The sequence below is a fragment of the Doryrhamphus excisus genome, linkage group LG10 (assembly GCF_037039965.1).
Source record: "Doryrhamphus excisus strain RoL-2023G ecotype Guam linkage group LG10, RoL_Dexc_Guam_v1.1, whole genome shotgun sequence".
Lineage (NCBI taxonomy): Eukaryota > Metazoa > Chordata > Actinopteri > Syngnathiformes > Syngnathidae > Doryrhamphus > Doryrhamphus excisus.
In genome coordinates, this window is record NC_136366.1 from 7,759,130 (window position 1) to 7,774,003 (window position 14,874).

Consider the following 14,874-nt stretch of genomic DNA (forward strand, 5'->3'; position numbering starts at 1 on the left):
AAAAATTAATGAATATATTTAAATAAAATGACTTTAAAAGTGCATCCATCCATTCTTTTTCTATGCCGCTTATCCTCACTAGGGTCGCGGGAATGCTGGAGCCTATCCCAGCTGACGTCAGGCGAGAGGCTAGGTGCACCCTGGACTGTTAAGGCAGTCTTAACTTAATTAGTTGGGACTTTGATAAGTTGTCTCTGCACCATTGACTGTCCTCGGCGATGCTCAGCTGCACGAATAAAGACGCAAGCTATCACGTCAAACTTCAATAATTAAGATAAAGGGATGTGATCCCTCATCGATTCGGTTGCTTTAAAGTCAAAAATGTTGAACAAACATACTCCGACACACACACACACACTGCAGTGGAGATTTCGTGCCGAGACACCATCTTCTTTTCTCCTCAAGTGCCTTCTTGTGCTGTTGTTGCCTTTCTTGCATCCGTAAAGATTCCTATCACAGCTGCCCGCCTCGGCTGCTCGCTTTTTTGCCGAGACACACACACACACACACACGGCATCAACACTGTCCTGACGGGACATCAAACGCAACTGATCCACAAAAGCCCACGACGGGACTTGTTTACTAGATGGGAGGGAAATGATGTCCCATCCTCAACAAGCTCATTCAGAATATAAAAAGACAAAAAGGAAAACGTGCCGTCCCGTATCAGGACATCTCTCTGCAGGCGTTTATCAAAGAGCTTTGAAATGAATCCACATGGGATGAAGCGAGCTATTAACAGGACAGGTGACGTGGTGGAGGGAAAAAGAGAAAAAGAGCCCGTTTTTCAAGTGGTGCTCATCCACCAGGTAGAAGAGATACGGATAGAACCCGAACACCCAATGGCTGTCCGTTATACGAAAACAAACATGATACATGGAGAGGGATGCAGGGAACGTTTTCACCCAGCTTTGGAATTACCTTCATTTTTAGTCAATTTACTGCATTGGGATTAGAATGAATTCCAATCTGATAACAATTCATTTATTCATTCATTTTCTACCGCTTTTTCCTCACGAGAGTCGCGGGGGTGCTGGAGCCTATCCCAGAGAGGCGGGGTACACCCTGGACTGGTGGCCAGCCAATCACAGGGCACATATAGACAAACAACCATTCACACTCACATTCATACCTATGGACAATTTGGAGTCGCCAATTAACCTAGCATGTTTTTGGAATGTGGGAGGAAACCGGAGTACCCGGAGAAAACCCACGCATGCACGAGGAGAACATGCAAACTCCACACAGAGATGGCCGAGGGTGGAATTGAACCCTGGTCTCTGAGCTGTGAGGTCTGCGCGCTAACCACTACTCCGCCGTGCCGCCCCTAATTCACACTAATTATTGACACTTTAAACAACATGTATTGCCAAGTATTGATACAATGATGGCCGGCACGGCGGTGGAGTGGTTAGCGCACAGACCTCACAGCTAGGAGACCAGGGTTCAATTCCACCATCGGCCATCTCTGTGTGGAGTTTCCATGTTCTCCCCGTGCATGCGTGGGTTTTCTCCGGGTACTCCGGTTTCCTCCCACATTCCAAAAACATGCTAGGTTAATTGGCGACTCCAAATTGTCCATAGGTATGAATGTGAGTGTGAATGGTTGTTTGTCTATACGTATGTGCCCTGTGATTGGCTGGGTTAGGCTCCAACCCCTCCCGTGACCCTTGTGAGGAAAAAGCGGTAGAAAATGAATGAATGAATGATACAATGATACAACAGGATGCACAGTGCCTCCTCGGAAGTATATCCAACTTTCATGTACTACGTGCATACAATGTATGATTACTTGAGAAGTTACTGCCACATTGAATAGTGTGGAATCCCTGTTTGGTTGGGACACCCTGAAGGCTGGAGAGGCTGGACAATGAGGAGAATACGTAAGGAGCCCAAGGAGATGGTTTTATGTCCTACATTTCAACACTACCTCCACAGCACGTCAGGCTTTTGTGTCTACTTGACGTATGCGTCAAAATAATGATTTGTGCCATCGGTCCCTCTTTTCCACGTTGCAGCGGCAACAGATCAATGCTTCCGCCACTCTCGGGTGGAATCAATGGCGTCTTGTCCCGTCTTGAAGAAGCATTACTTTAATGAGAGCGGCAAATTTATGCATCCGTCACAAACGGGAGGAGGCGGGGGGAATCTAATTAAATGCCCCAATCTTTGAAATGACTTAACTGGCAAAGCGGCAAAAGGAGATGTTTGGGGGGGGGGGGGGTGACGTCATTTATGGATTAAAATAAGACGGTTGGTTGATCGAGCAGAACACGCTGCATCTTACATTTTTAATACAATTCATTATTTATATTTAATCTATTTTCCCTATGTATTGTTTTGATTGTGTATACATGCCAACATACGCCAGCCGGTAGAGGAAGTGGGGTCATCGGAGGAGTTGAGAGTGAGTCGTACTTATAGAGCAAGTGATTTGTGACAACCACGTGTTTGTCGCTAGCCCTCCGTACAAAAATTGAATGTCAGGCCCCTTTACCTTTTTTTTTTCCATCACTACATAGCCGTCGAGCTGTTTTTTTGTATTTCTCCGTTTCTCTTCGTTTCGAACTTCCTGCCCCTTTATGAACATGTTGAATAGTGCAACATGTGCTAATTAGCCACGTATACATGGACTTAAATATTCCAATTCCATTCGGGTTATTTGCTCAAACGGAAAGAATGTAACCTTTGTATACACCTCATTCCGAAAGAAAAGTGCCAATCCGAATGAATATATAATCGGATTCACAGGGGTGGAATATTCCTTTCCCCAATCCGATTGAGGTATCTTGTAGCCGCTCAATCGGAAAGTTGTCAGACTGCGTTCTTCTTCGTGGTGTTTTTCTTCTTCTGTTGTTTTTTAAGCAGCTTTTGTGTGCATTAGCGCCATCTGTGGAACAGAATCTAAACCCTTCTATACGCCATTCTCAAGTCCAGTTTTATTAAAAAAGAAAATACATATCTATATAAAACATGTGCCGAGCTTAATTATAAAATATTAGCAAGATTGAACTTTATCTTTTCCTGTTCCCGGGTGCGTTCTTTCAGCGAATGCTGAGATATGACGTAACACGCAGCTCCAGATGTTCTTCGATTTAAAAAAATGGAGGCGAGTAATCGGCACTGGATTGCTGTGGAAAGTTTGTTTTTGATTCAAACTAAATTTCAAGACAGGACGAAGGAAAAACTGGCAACATGGAGTTATTCCAACAAGTGAAAGAAAGTCGGTATTCCGTCATGTTGGTGTTTACGCTTTACTGGGCATGCCCCATTGACTATTCTGGTTGATTATAGCGGCGCATGTAGACACACAATTGGAATATTCCTTTCCATGTATACCATTGCTTTCGGAAAGGTCATTCGGAAAGAGAAAAACCCATGTAAACGCGGCTCTTGTCAATGGAACGGTCTTGCATGTCCCAAACCAAGACCGTTACCACAGGATATCAGGCCTACCTTGGTAACAGCAGGGTATCCAGCAGCCACCTCACCGGAGCAGTATGGTTTCTTCTCATGGGAAACATCTACACTAGAGGCCCACTGGTCCAGGAAACCACTCGGGGTGTAGAGCCCGCAGTCTCGAACGCCAATCTCTCTTTCAAAGTCCTCGCAAATGCCGTCACCATCGTAGTAGTAGCACATGCTTGGCTCCTCTGCGGCAGACAAGAGAAGACATGAACCTCTCATCACTACGGTGGACCATATCTCTATTCAAGATGTGGAGCGAGACAACATAGGAAAGAAACAACAGGAATGAATTATAAGTGGAGAGTGATAACACAAGGGAGAAGAATGCCAAGAAGATAAGCCAATCAGTCATTTTTGCAGACATCCCACCCGTGGTTCTGGTCTGGAACTGGAGGCCTGTGGTGCTTGGAGGAGAAAAGGCCACACTTGCTCCCAGTCTAAAGTTGTATCAGACGGCAGGCTTCCATTAGAAGGAGGTGGGGGGGGGGTGATCTGTGCCAAGACGGCCAGGGCCTCCTTCCCAAAATTCCAGCCCTCCAAGAGCATGGCCAAAAAAACCAAAGGGGCTACCGAGGGGGCATACCGAACAGAAGGAAACAGCAAGAGGGAGACAAGAGGAAGCTCAGAAAAAGACTTACAAGGACTAAAAACCGAACCAAAAGTGACAGTTCCAAAAAGCAGACCTGTAACCAGCAAGACAAGGGGAACATTGAGGGAACCAAATATGGAACCGAAACAAAAACTGCTACAACCAAAACCTAGTCAGTAAACTGAAACTGAAAGCTAATGTAATCAAAGAGCTATGGTAATGAAAAATAGTTGGTAGAGTAGCAGGGATGGAATCACTTTCAAGTTGGATACCTGGACCAGCCAGGACACCTCTTATAATATCTGCTAATGGATCAAGCTAATAACTTTTAGCACTTTTAGTGAATTGGTCTCACCGAATTTCCACAGTGTAACCTCTAAAGGTTGTACATTCTCAACCAGTTCAAACTATCCAAACTTGGAATTCTTAGCATTCCAAAATTCAGCATTCCTGAATTGCAATTTTTTCCACAATGCTGCATTTTCCATTGCAAAATGAACAGAGTGGTTTGACTTTAGAAGTCCCCCAGTATGGATGGATACAAGACTGCCTTTAATGTGTAGCAGCATAGTAATAATAATAATAATAATAATAATAATAATGGCAAAGTCAATCAAACGGCACATCTGTAGAGGGAGTGGAGGGGGCAGACAGAATGTGCCATCACTATATTGTCCAAATCGTGCGCATGACTACAAAAACACACATACACACCCCCCTCGGTGGAAAAACAGCACGGCCGATGCAGTCAGCCAACAATCCGACAATTCACAGAGGCTCCTGCATGCATGTGCGTGCTTGCATGTTGCATACAAGCAGAAACGCACATGCGCGGTCACAACAGGGGCAGACAGACGTGGTGAAAGGCGGGAGAGGTTTTTATAAGGGGGGTGGGGGGGGGGGGGTCGGAGCAGGAGAGTACAGGAAAATCATCCATCTATTGGTGAAGAAGAATGTCGGATATGCCAGTTGCTCAACTATGTAAAATAAGATGAGTCACCCTTTAGGAAGCATAATGATTTCCAGACTGGTTAAAAGAAGGGCAAGGCTCTCGGGGTGTTTGAGAGTGGATGGACTTGAAAATATCAACATTCATTGGCTTACCGACGCAGTTGAAGAAAGCCTCTTTCTTGCACTGACTGGAGCATCCATCGCCATTCATGGAATTCATGTCGTCGCACTCCTCTCCTTTGGAACTAACACATCAGGAGGCGGTTAAGGAAACATCCAGACGGAGACACGCCAAACAACATACAACACGTCATGGCGGCGCTCTCTGTATATACACAGGCCATAACACAACCACTAGGAAAACATTGTTCAATTAAAACCAAAACGGAGGTTTTGGGCTCTCTTTAGATGAACTTTTAAAAACCGACTTACACGTGGTGGCATAAATTGGATGGTAAAATCATTATAACCGCCACAATTGCTGGAGCAATCCTAAAAAATTATGACAATATGTAAATATTAGGGTTGGGCGCTGTGGACCTTAGCATATATCATGATATTTTTGGGATGAATCAAGATATGATGATAAAACTATAAAAGCAATCTTCACTCGCTGAATGTACTGCAAAAAAAGGTTAGTAAGGATAATTCATAATGCCGCCTACAGAGAACATACTAACTCCTTATTTCTAAAATCACAAATACTTGAACTTGCTGATATAGTTCATCTTCAAACAGCTAAAATAATGCATAACCAATTAGCTAAAAATGTCATCCAATACTTCTCTACAAGAGAGGAGAAATATGATCTCAGGGAAGAACTACATTTGAAACACTTATATGCTAGGACTACGTTAAAAAGCCATAGCATTTCAGTATGTGGAATCAAACTATGGAATGGATTGAGTAAGTCATGATATGCTATATAGATCGCTATTTTGACAGTTACTATGGTACCCATTATGTCATTGTATGGTCATATCACCTCATACTTCAGTACGTGACAAAAAAAATAAAAATAAAAAATAAATTATATTAGGAAAGCAGGAAGTGAACAAATGTATCAGTTACTGATTGTAAAAGTACCAGATGGAGGGGTAGGATTTAATAAGCTTTGCTTCTTCCTACTCCTTTTTTGGACATGTGGAACTGTGAACTGATTATGTGATGCATTCAATTGTAATCTGATGCATGTTCAAATGAAATAAAACCATTACCATTACCGAATATATTTTTTTCCACTCAGAACCCTGTAAAACATTCCTTGCATTAAAGCTGTGAAATACCACACAGTGAAAATACACTCATAGAGCCGTGTTTTGCAATTTTTCCGTTTGGAACAGTCGGCTCGGAGTAGCATGTTTTTAACTTCAAACTGCGAAAACGACACCCAAACAAATTAGTCAGACATGCAAACAGCAATGAAAGAATGAAAGTTCTCTTGGCAACAAGAAAACTAGACAGTGAAGTATTTGTGGTGCCCCTTATGGATTAGACCAACAATCAAGTAGGTGGGCATGTTTCCACAAATGTTCACCTCATACTGCATCTCCTATCTAAGTCGAGGTTACCTCTGGATCCGTCCATCCCCACAATAGGCTGCCCCAAGTTCATGCACCAGAGGTGGGGACGGCTGGCTCTCGCTGCGGCTGGAGATGGTTTGGACCTGATAGGTATACACCACATGCGGCTCCACATCCCTGGAGAGACAGGAGAAGACGGCAAGATCACAAACATGTTTACAAATTTCAGGGAAACAGGAAGCCTCGGAGAAAAGTCAGAGAGAGAACCACAAAATAGAAAAAAGATTACAGACTGATGTGAAGATACTTGGACGAGTCTGGAGGAAAAGTGAGGAGCGCTTGGGGGAGCGCCGTGTGTTGTGGCAGCCTAGACGTCCACCAGCCAAAACACAGAAATCAACACAAGGTTCGCTCCCCTCCTGCGTGTGCATCCTCTTATCGCAGCGGGTCAAAAAACCATCATGATGCATTCACACGGTGGAATGGTCGGGATTATTGAGGACTATTCACATCACAGGTGAATGTCGCCATGATGGTTTCTTGAGTCGGCATGATAAGGAAGACTGAAAACAAAAGGTTTGAAAGGAAAAAAAAAAGGAAAAAAACAATAACTTCAATGAGAAAACGCAATAACCAGAAACAACCCAAAAGAAAAAAAAGGTTCACACGGTAAATAAAAAATGAGGCGGACAAGTGTAAAATTGGAAATGATGGTGCTGTCATGGTTCTGTCGTAGAAAATAGCACTTATTATTTATATAACAAAAACAAATGCAAACAAAGACACAAACTGCTAATTATTTTGCACCCCAACTGCAATGACGATTTCCTTCTAGTTGTTTATCATATAGCTTAGTCAGAATTTGTAGTTTGGATGACACCATTTCTCATTTTTGGGGGGATTCACAGGCTTTCCGAAAACTGATGGGGCTACTCAGTAACAAAATAGCATATAATAATAATAATAATAATACATTTTATTTGTATAGCGCTTTTCAAAATACTCAGACACTTTACAGAAGAATGGAGTTGAATAAAAGCAAGTAAACAGAGTAAAAGATACATTAAAATACAACATTAATTCGTTTATACACAGTTAAAACATGAGAAAAAGCGGGGGGGGGGCACAGCAGTCAGGTATAAAAAGTTAGACATTAAAAACAGATTTAAACAGGTGGGTTTTTAGTTGTTTTATGTAAAAGACTACTACTACTGTGTAAAAATGATTTAGACTCAATTTTCTTATATGATCCCTTCTCTGTTTGCCATCTATTTTGATTAGATTAGATACAACTTTATTGATCCCCTGGGTGTGTGCCCTCAGGGAAATTAAGGTTCCAGTAGCAGCAACATTGTATACGTTATACAAAACGATGATAATAGCAGCACAGGACCAGTAAGCGGAGGCTGGTCTGCACCCTGATGGCGGTCTACAAAGGGTGGCTGGCATCATCTGTGGTTGCCAGCAGTTTGTCTCTACATCCGTCACTGGGGGAGTCCAGCTCCCTGCCAATCACAGAACCAGCCTTGTCGAGCCTGAAGGAGTCCTCTGAGGAGTTGGAGCCCCTGTGCTAATGATCACCGTATCAACCGTCTGTCTGTGAGGTCGCTGGAGATCCAGGACCTCAGACAGCGGTCTACTCATGCATCTTGATATTGTTGTCCTCCAGCTTCAGCTTTTTTTCTGTCAGAGTTCTTGGCCTCCTTGAGACAGTGCTTCACCCCCCTGCTGGGATGTTTTTACCGCCTTGGCTCTGAAAAGCCGCCTTCTTCTTGTGTTATCCACGGTTTGTTACTAGAGGAGCACCGAGCAGTCTTGGGGGGAGAATAAGTTGAGATAATCCATCAGAGTGTCAGCCCCTAGATGTCCTCATCCTGTGGGTTCAACAGCACCTCCCAGTCTGGGGCTTCGAAGCCGTCTCTCGGCGCATCCTTCACTGCAGGAGAACGTTTTCTGAAGACGCGTTGCTGTATGTTGCCTTGGAACTAGGGGGTGTATTACGGTTGAAGGTGGACCAGGATGTGATCCAACTTCCCTGATCCCTATCCCATGCCCCGTGTCTTCATCCCAAATTGACTATTAGCATACAGTAGGTCAAATGTCCTGTCTCTCCTTGTGGGACAGTCAACAGCCTGGTGAAAATTAGCCAGAGACCAGCCCGGGGTGGCATGATCAAATCCTTCAAAATAAATATGGAAGCTGTGCTGTGACTTACAAGCAATTACAGTTTGGTAAAATGTAAACAGCTAAAGATAATATGACGGGATATAATATTTGGACTAACTACTAATATTGCTGTGATAAACAAAATGACAAATGAGGACAGTGTGTTATAAAAAAAATTCAACTTAGAAAAAGTGTTTCAGGCATGTATTATTGTTTTTTAAGAAGACCCTGTCTCCTGCATTTTATTCGCCCAACAGTTGTGGTGAATTATTAATATTTCTATGGATTTGACAAATGCGTATGCTGTAAAATTCTGTAAAACAATCAGTGTGTAAAAAAAAAAAAAAAAGCCCAGACAGCCCAGTGTGCGTCAGCCATGTTTTGCTATGGTTGTTTTTAAAGGTATCCTGTTTCTTGAGTTCTATTCATCAGATATGACCTATTATTCATATTTGTCTGGATGAGAACTACTGGAAAATGTAAAATCATCAGACTACTGTGTTAGACCCGGTGAAAGTGTAGTAGGCGTGTATTGCTATTTTTTTTAAGAGGATCCTGTCTCCTGCGCTCTATTCGCCCAGCTATTTTGATGAATTACTAATAATTCTATGGATTTGATAAATGCATATGTTGGAAAATTCAGTAAAACAATCAGTCTTGTAGGTCTGGCTGTGTTATTTTTCCTGGGTTTCTTAGTCATTTGCCAACTATTTTGATATATTGCTAATATTTCAGTGTGACAAATGCATACGGTAGAAGATGTTGACCCGGTCTACTGTCTAACTGCTTACAGTTTCCGACTCAGTCGGCCTGTATTTTGTCTGTATTATTGAATGCATAACAGGAGACGAATATATACTGTATATGTTTTGTTTAATCATCACAACAGTATACATGGCTGGGTGGGCAGCGTTTATAAATTAGGCAAAATAGGGCCTATGGATACAGTAGATTGTTTCATGTGGACCATCAAGTGTTTTTTTTTCTAGAAATGGAATATCCTATGCAGAGCCATGCAGTTCCAACAAGACGCAGTTAATGTTTAAATGTGTAACAGACTTTTGGGTACAATATGACATCCCATCTCAGCCTCATTCAACACATACCAGTGAAGTTAACGAGTGTCTGTACTATAAAAATATGAAGTTTCACACTGAAAAATGATGTTGTGCTATTAAAACAGTATGCTTCACCCCCAGGGCCCTCCTCTATGCATCAGCATGTCCTGTTCTGTTGTATAGACGTGTGGCGGCGACACTCAAGTCGGAATTAGTTCAGCATCTGGAAAAGTCAAGCTGAGGGTGACTTTGAGGCAAGTAAAAAAAAAAAAAAAAAAAACAGAGATTAAGTGCCAAAAACGAAATAACAAGCATAAGCCAACACAGTGACACAGGCTTAAAAAAAAATAATAATAAAAAAATGGTCCCTAAAACCGCAGGTTTCCGGTTTTAATTCAAGATTCGTGTCCACACTGATCAGCTTCTGTGATGCCCAGAAGCTTTTCCAACAATACAACACAAGTCAGATGCCCACTGGGTCATGACTCACATCCTGGCTTTGACCACAGGCAGCCAGCGCCACCTCCATCACAATCTATGATAGCCACTGTGGCTAGCAACGCTTCACACGCACACTAAACTATAATCACTTGGATGAGTCAATCAGAGAGTCCCACAGAAATGACCACAATACATCCTGTCCTGGCAACATGGAAGAGTTGATGGAAGACAAACAGGGAAACAATAGGCTGTAGCCAATGCGGTTTTGTCAAGTTGAAGTCTTTATTTCACGGTCTTTGACTGGAATTACTGAGAGTACAGATTGACTGTGGGATTGTGATTGTGCTTGGGAATTTTGGCCTTCCAGAATCTCCTAAAAGTGAGTACACCTCTGACATTTCAACAAGCATTTTATTCGACAGTATCTTTCATTCATTCATTTTCTACCGCTTTTTCCTCACGAGGGTCGCGGGGGGTGCTGGAGCCTATCCCAGCTGTCTTCGGGCGAGAGGCGGGGTACACCCTGGACTGGTGGCCAGCCAATCCCAGGGCACATATAGACAAACAACCATTCACACTCACATTCATACCTATGGACAATTTAGAGTCGCCAATTAACCTAGCATGTTTTTGGAATGTGGGAGGAAACCAGAGTACCCGGAGAAAACCCACGCATGCACGGGGAGAACATGCAAACTCCACACAGAGATAGTCGAGGGTGGAATTGAACCCTGGTCTCCTAGCTGTGAGGTCTGTGCGCTAACCACTATACCGCCGTGCCGCCCCTCGACAGTATCTTCTCCAGGGAAAATGCCATTATTACAAAATTAATCTTGCATCTAGCATAGATTCACCGTCTAGCCGTTATTGCCTGAATAGAATGCACCTCCAAGTGAACAAACTGTCCAAGGTGTTTATTTAGTGTCAGCACCATTGTTATCTACCTTCATATCTACCTTCATCAGTTATCATCACCTTCAGCTGTTTCGTCCTCGTGGAAGTCACCACAGCGGCACAGGTTGTTCCTTACAGGCTTCCTACCGGTTTGACATTTCAAAACTCCACACTTTTCCCAGATTCCAAAAATAGATGTGTATCATTGCAACAAAAATCAGTGAACCAACCATTATGTGATTATCCATTTAATCAACAACTATTTTGGTATTTGATTATAGTTTTTTTTATGTAAAGATCCTCTTATTTCAACCTATTAAAAGTAGACCTAATATAATATAAGATGTTGTGGGCAGGGGTGTCCAAAATGTGGTGCAGGGTCCATTTAAGGCCAGCATTTTATTCGCACTGGCCACAGTCTAAGAATAGAATTATGCAAGAAAGCCATAAAAACAACAGCAAAAATTAAAAAATATGACTCATTTTCTGACAATAGTTTTTAAGCAACAATGTCTGTGGGTTGACTCGTTTTCAGTCCAATTTTCAATCCAAGTTTCATTTTCACTATAATAATTTTTGTGTTATACTGTAGTACTATAAATACAAATCTGATTGAATATCCCATAAGAAAAGCACAGCCTTACTGATTAGAGGCTCTGGTGCAGTCAGCTCCTACTACAAAAAGACCGGTTGAAGTTGTGATGAAGCAAGCATGGCAGGTTTATTTATATACTGTACTGTAAAGTGCAGGCTATTGGAAGGCAAATACATTACACAGAAATAAAGATAATATGACAAGTCCATCAACTGCTGTAGCGTATCCATTCGAACGTAGTAGAAAGATCCCGGTTTCCAACCTGGAATAGCACTTTAACAAAGCTTTGCTGTTAGAACGTAGACTACTGATCAGTTGAAAAATTGCAAGAATTTACATTTTGCACTGTTGGATAAGGGATGTTCTAAGTAGACCTTGGTAATGGTAATGGTTTAATTTCATTTGAACATGCATCAGATTACAATTGAATGCATCACATAATCAGTTCACAGTTCCACATGTCCAAAAGGAGTAGGAAGAAGCAAAGCTTATTAAATCCTACCCCTCCATCTGGTACTTTTACAATCAGTAACTGTTACATTTGTTCACTTCCTGCTTTCCTAATATAGTTAAATTTTTTTGTTTTTCATTTTTTAAATTTATTTTATTTTTGTCACGTACCGAAGTACGAGGTGATATGACCATACAATTACATAATCGGTAACTGTTAATATAGTGAAAATAGTGACCTTTGAAATGCAAAAAGAGACATTTCTTTCACTGGTGGCTTCTCAGGCAAACCATTGCTGAGGTCGGATGCAGTAAGACACTTGAAATTTCTTAAAATAAAAAAGTCAAGTGATCGACCCAAGAAAACCTCACTGGCCCTGAACCAGACGATCCCGTCAAGACACAGAACGATCCTCGACCCAAATGAAGGTCATTACTGGTGGCGAGTGTTGTCCAATGACCACCAGAAGACGTTTGCGAGAGAAGTGTTTTAAGAACAAAATACATCTCCAAAGGCCACCTTCAACGCCACAAAATTGCCTACTCTTTGCACAAGAGCACCAAATATGGGACATTGAAAGGTGGAAAGAAGTTTTAATCTTTGATGAGGAAAAAATGTAACCTTGATGGTCCTGGTGGCTTTCAACGTTACTGACTGGTTTCTTCAACCGTTCACAAAAGACGTCTTCCAGAGAAATAACCTCACTCTTTTGGACCGTACCGCATGTTCCTCTGTTCTAAATCCAGTTGAGAACTTTTGGGATAGATAACAGGGAAAGACTGTCTTCCAAACGGTGGATGGTTTCCGTGAAACCACCTTCTTTAGAGGGCAAAATGAATTCTTGCAATTTGTCAATCGGTCTTGAACTTTTGATCAGGAGTGCAGTGTTTTGGGGCGCTTGGGGCTTTCCATTATGCTTTGTGTCTGTTACAGATTGACCACAACATGAAGAAGTGCGGGGGGGGGGGGGTTAAGCTCCTCCCCTCACCATTCCCCATGTGACTTAACCTTGCCACAATATTGAGTCACTATAACCATAGTCAGCTGAAAGATTTTAGGAAGACAGGCGGTTAATTGGGCGAATGTCAACAACAAGCAAGACCAGCATGTGTCATTAATAACTCACAAGATTTTGACAGATAAAAATTTGACTAGTTCGACACGAATGTTAGCCACTCTGAATGGCGCATTACTCTCACACCAAAACTCACTGGATATAAAAATGAAAAAACAACCGTTTATGATTATGACTCATGTTACCTTTGACTTAGTTTCATATGAACAAAGTCCCGTTTTTTTGGTTGTCCATTGTTTCATTGACATGATTTCAACCAGAAATAATGACGCTACGACTGAACAACACATTCATCCACGCGATTTTCAGAATCAGAATTGGGATCCAAAATATCTTTTTTATTGACTGTAATCTTTCAAGTGGCATTCAACAACATACTATGTTGAACTATGAAATTTTTAATAATTTGTGGCAAAATGTTAACCAGTACCAAACAGAGTCACCTTATGTTCCTTTGCTCACTTTGTTCAATAAAAAGTAGATTCACACCAAATTCATTCCAGTTTTTCCAGGGTCCAGCTTCTGCTGAAAGCATTCTAATTGATTATTTTCATCAGAATTTTTTTTATCGTTTCTTCTGTTTTTAGACTTCCACACCATCTTACATACACGGGATTTAAGAGAAAAGAGGACTTGTTGGTGAAAACAAATACTAAAATGTCCTTTTGTTGGTCGCATACCAGGATGCATTGTTGATGTCGAGTGGGTACAAGTCAATCCAGTGAATCAGTCAATCAATCAAAGAACATCAAAAGGTTCTCAGATTTCCCCGAGACACTTAATGTGCATGATCGTTATTCAGTTCCGGAACGTCAGGTCTTTTTCTAAGCCCACACAGCTGGTGTATTTAGACGAGGGAGACGTCTTCCACTGCTGCTGCTTACAGTAATGTTTAGGGGGAAGGTATGGATGAAAGGTAAAACAAGCCACTTGTGATACGTTTACATGCCTTTGAAGACTTGATATGATATGATTTTATCCTTGCTCGTTGTGGATCTAGACATTGTCTAGGGGTTTTATCTTCCAAGGTGAAGGAATATACCTTGCAGTGTTTTATTTCTGGTTTCATGTCAAATGACGTAGTAATGTGTCCAGCAACTAAGATTGTTATCATCGTGTCGACCTTTTCTGGAGGCTCTCAGATGACAAAAACAGATGAGAAAAACACTTAGAAAAACATTTTTAGTGACTTTAAGAACAACAAACAAGGTAACACATCTTTTATCCATGCGGGAGCAGATAGTCATCTTCGGTCTTTCCGTGTTAAACGGCCTCTATTTACCCTGTACTGCATAGCACTATCGCATCGTTCAGACTAACTACCTTCACATTTCTGTCCTGCCATGACAGCGATGCCTTCCGTCGTCCTCCATCTTTTACTAACTCTGATCCATTCCTACAGAAGGTAGGAAATATATGAAATATAGAAACAAAAATAGAAAAAATAGATGAAAATATGAGCTGGAAACCTCATATTACAAATAAGGTGGCCAGAAATATTTCAATATTGAACAAAGCAAAATTTGTTCTCAATCAGAAATCACTCCACACTCTTTATTGCTTTCTGGTTCTACCATATCTTACTTATTGTGTGGAAATATGGGCTAATAACTATAAAAGCTATCTTCACTCGCTAAATGTACTGCAAAAAAGGTCAGTAAGG

The 14,874-nt window shown here is 41.7% G+C and overlaps 1 protein-coding gene across 2 annotated transcripts in view; it reads right to left on the reverse strand.

Annotated features, from left to right (window-relative positions):
* The window catches only part of pappaa (pregnancy-associated plasma protein A, pappalysin 1a), a 94,789-nt gene that overhangs the window by 46,528 nt on the left and 33,387 nt on the right, over positions 1–14,874 (reverse strand). For both annotated transcript variants that reach the window (XM_058065038.2, XM_058065037.2), the window contains exons 8-10: positions 6,580–6,708; positions 5,162–5,253; positions 3,457–3,653 (exon numbers count right to left, since the gene is read on the reverse strand). In XM_058065038.2, the coding sequence (XP_057921021.2) occupies positions 3,457–3,653; positions 5,162–5,253; positions 6,580–6,708 (418 nt within the window). The remainder of the gene's footprint in view (positions 1–3,456; positions 3,654–5,161; positions 5,254–6,579; positions 6,709–14,874) is intronic.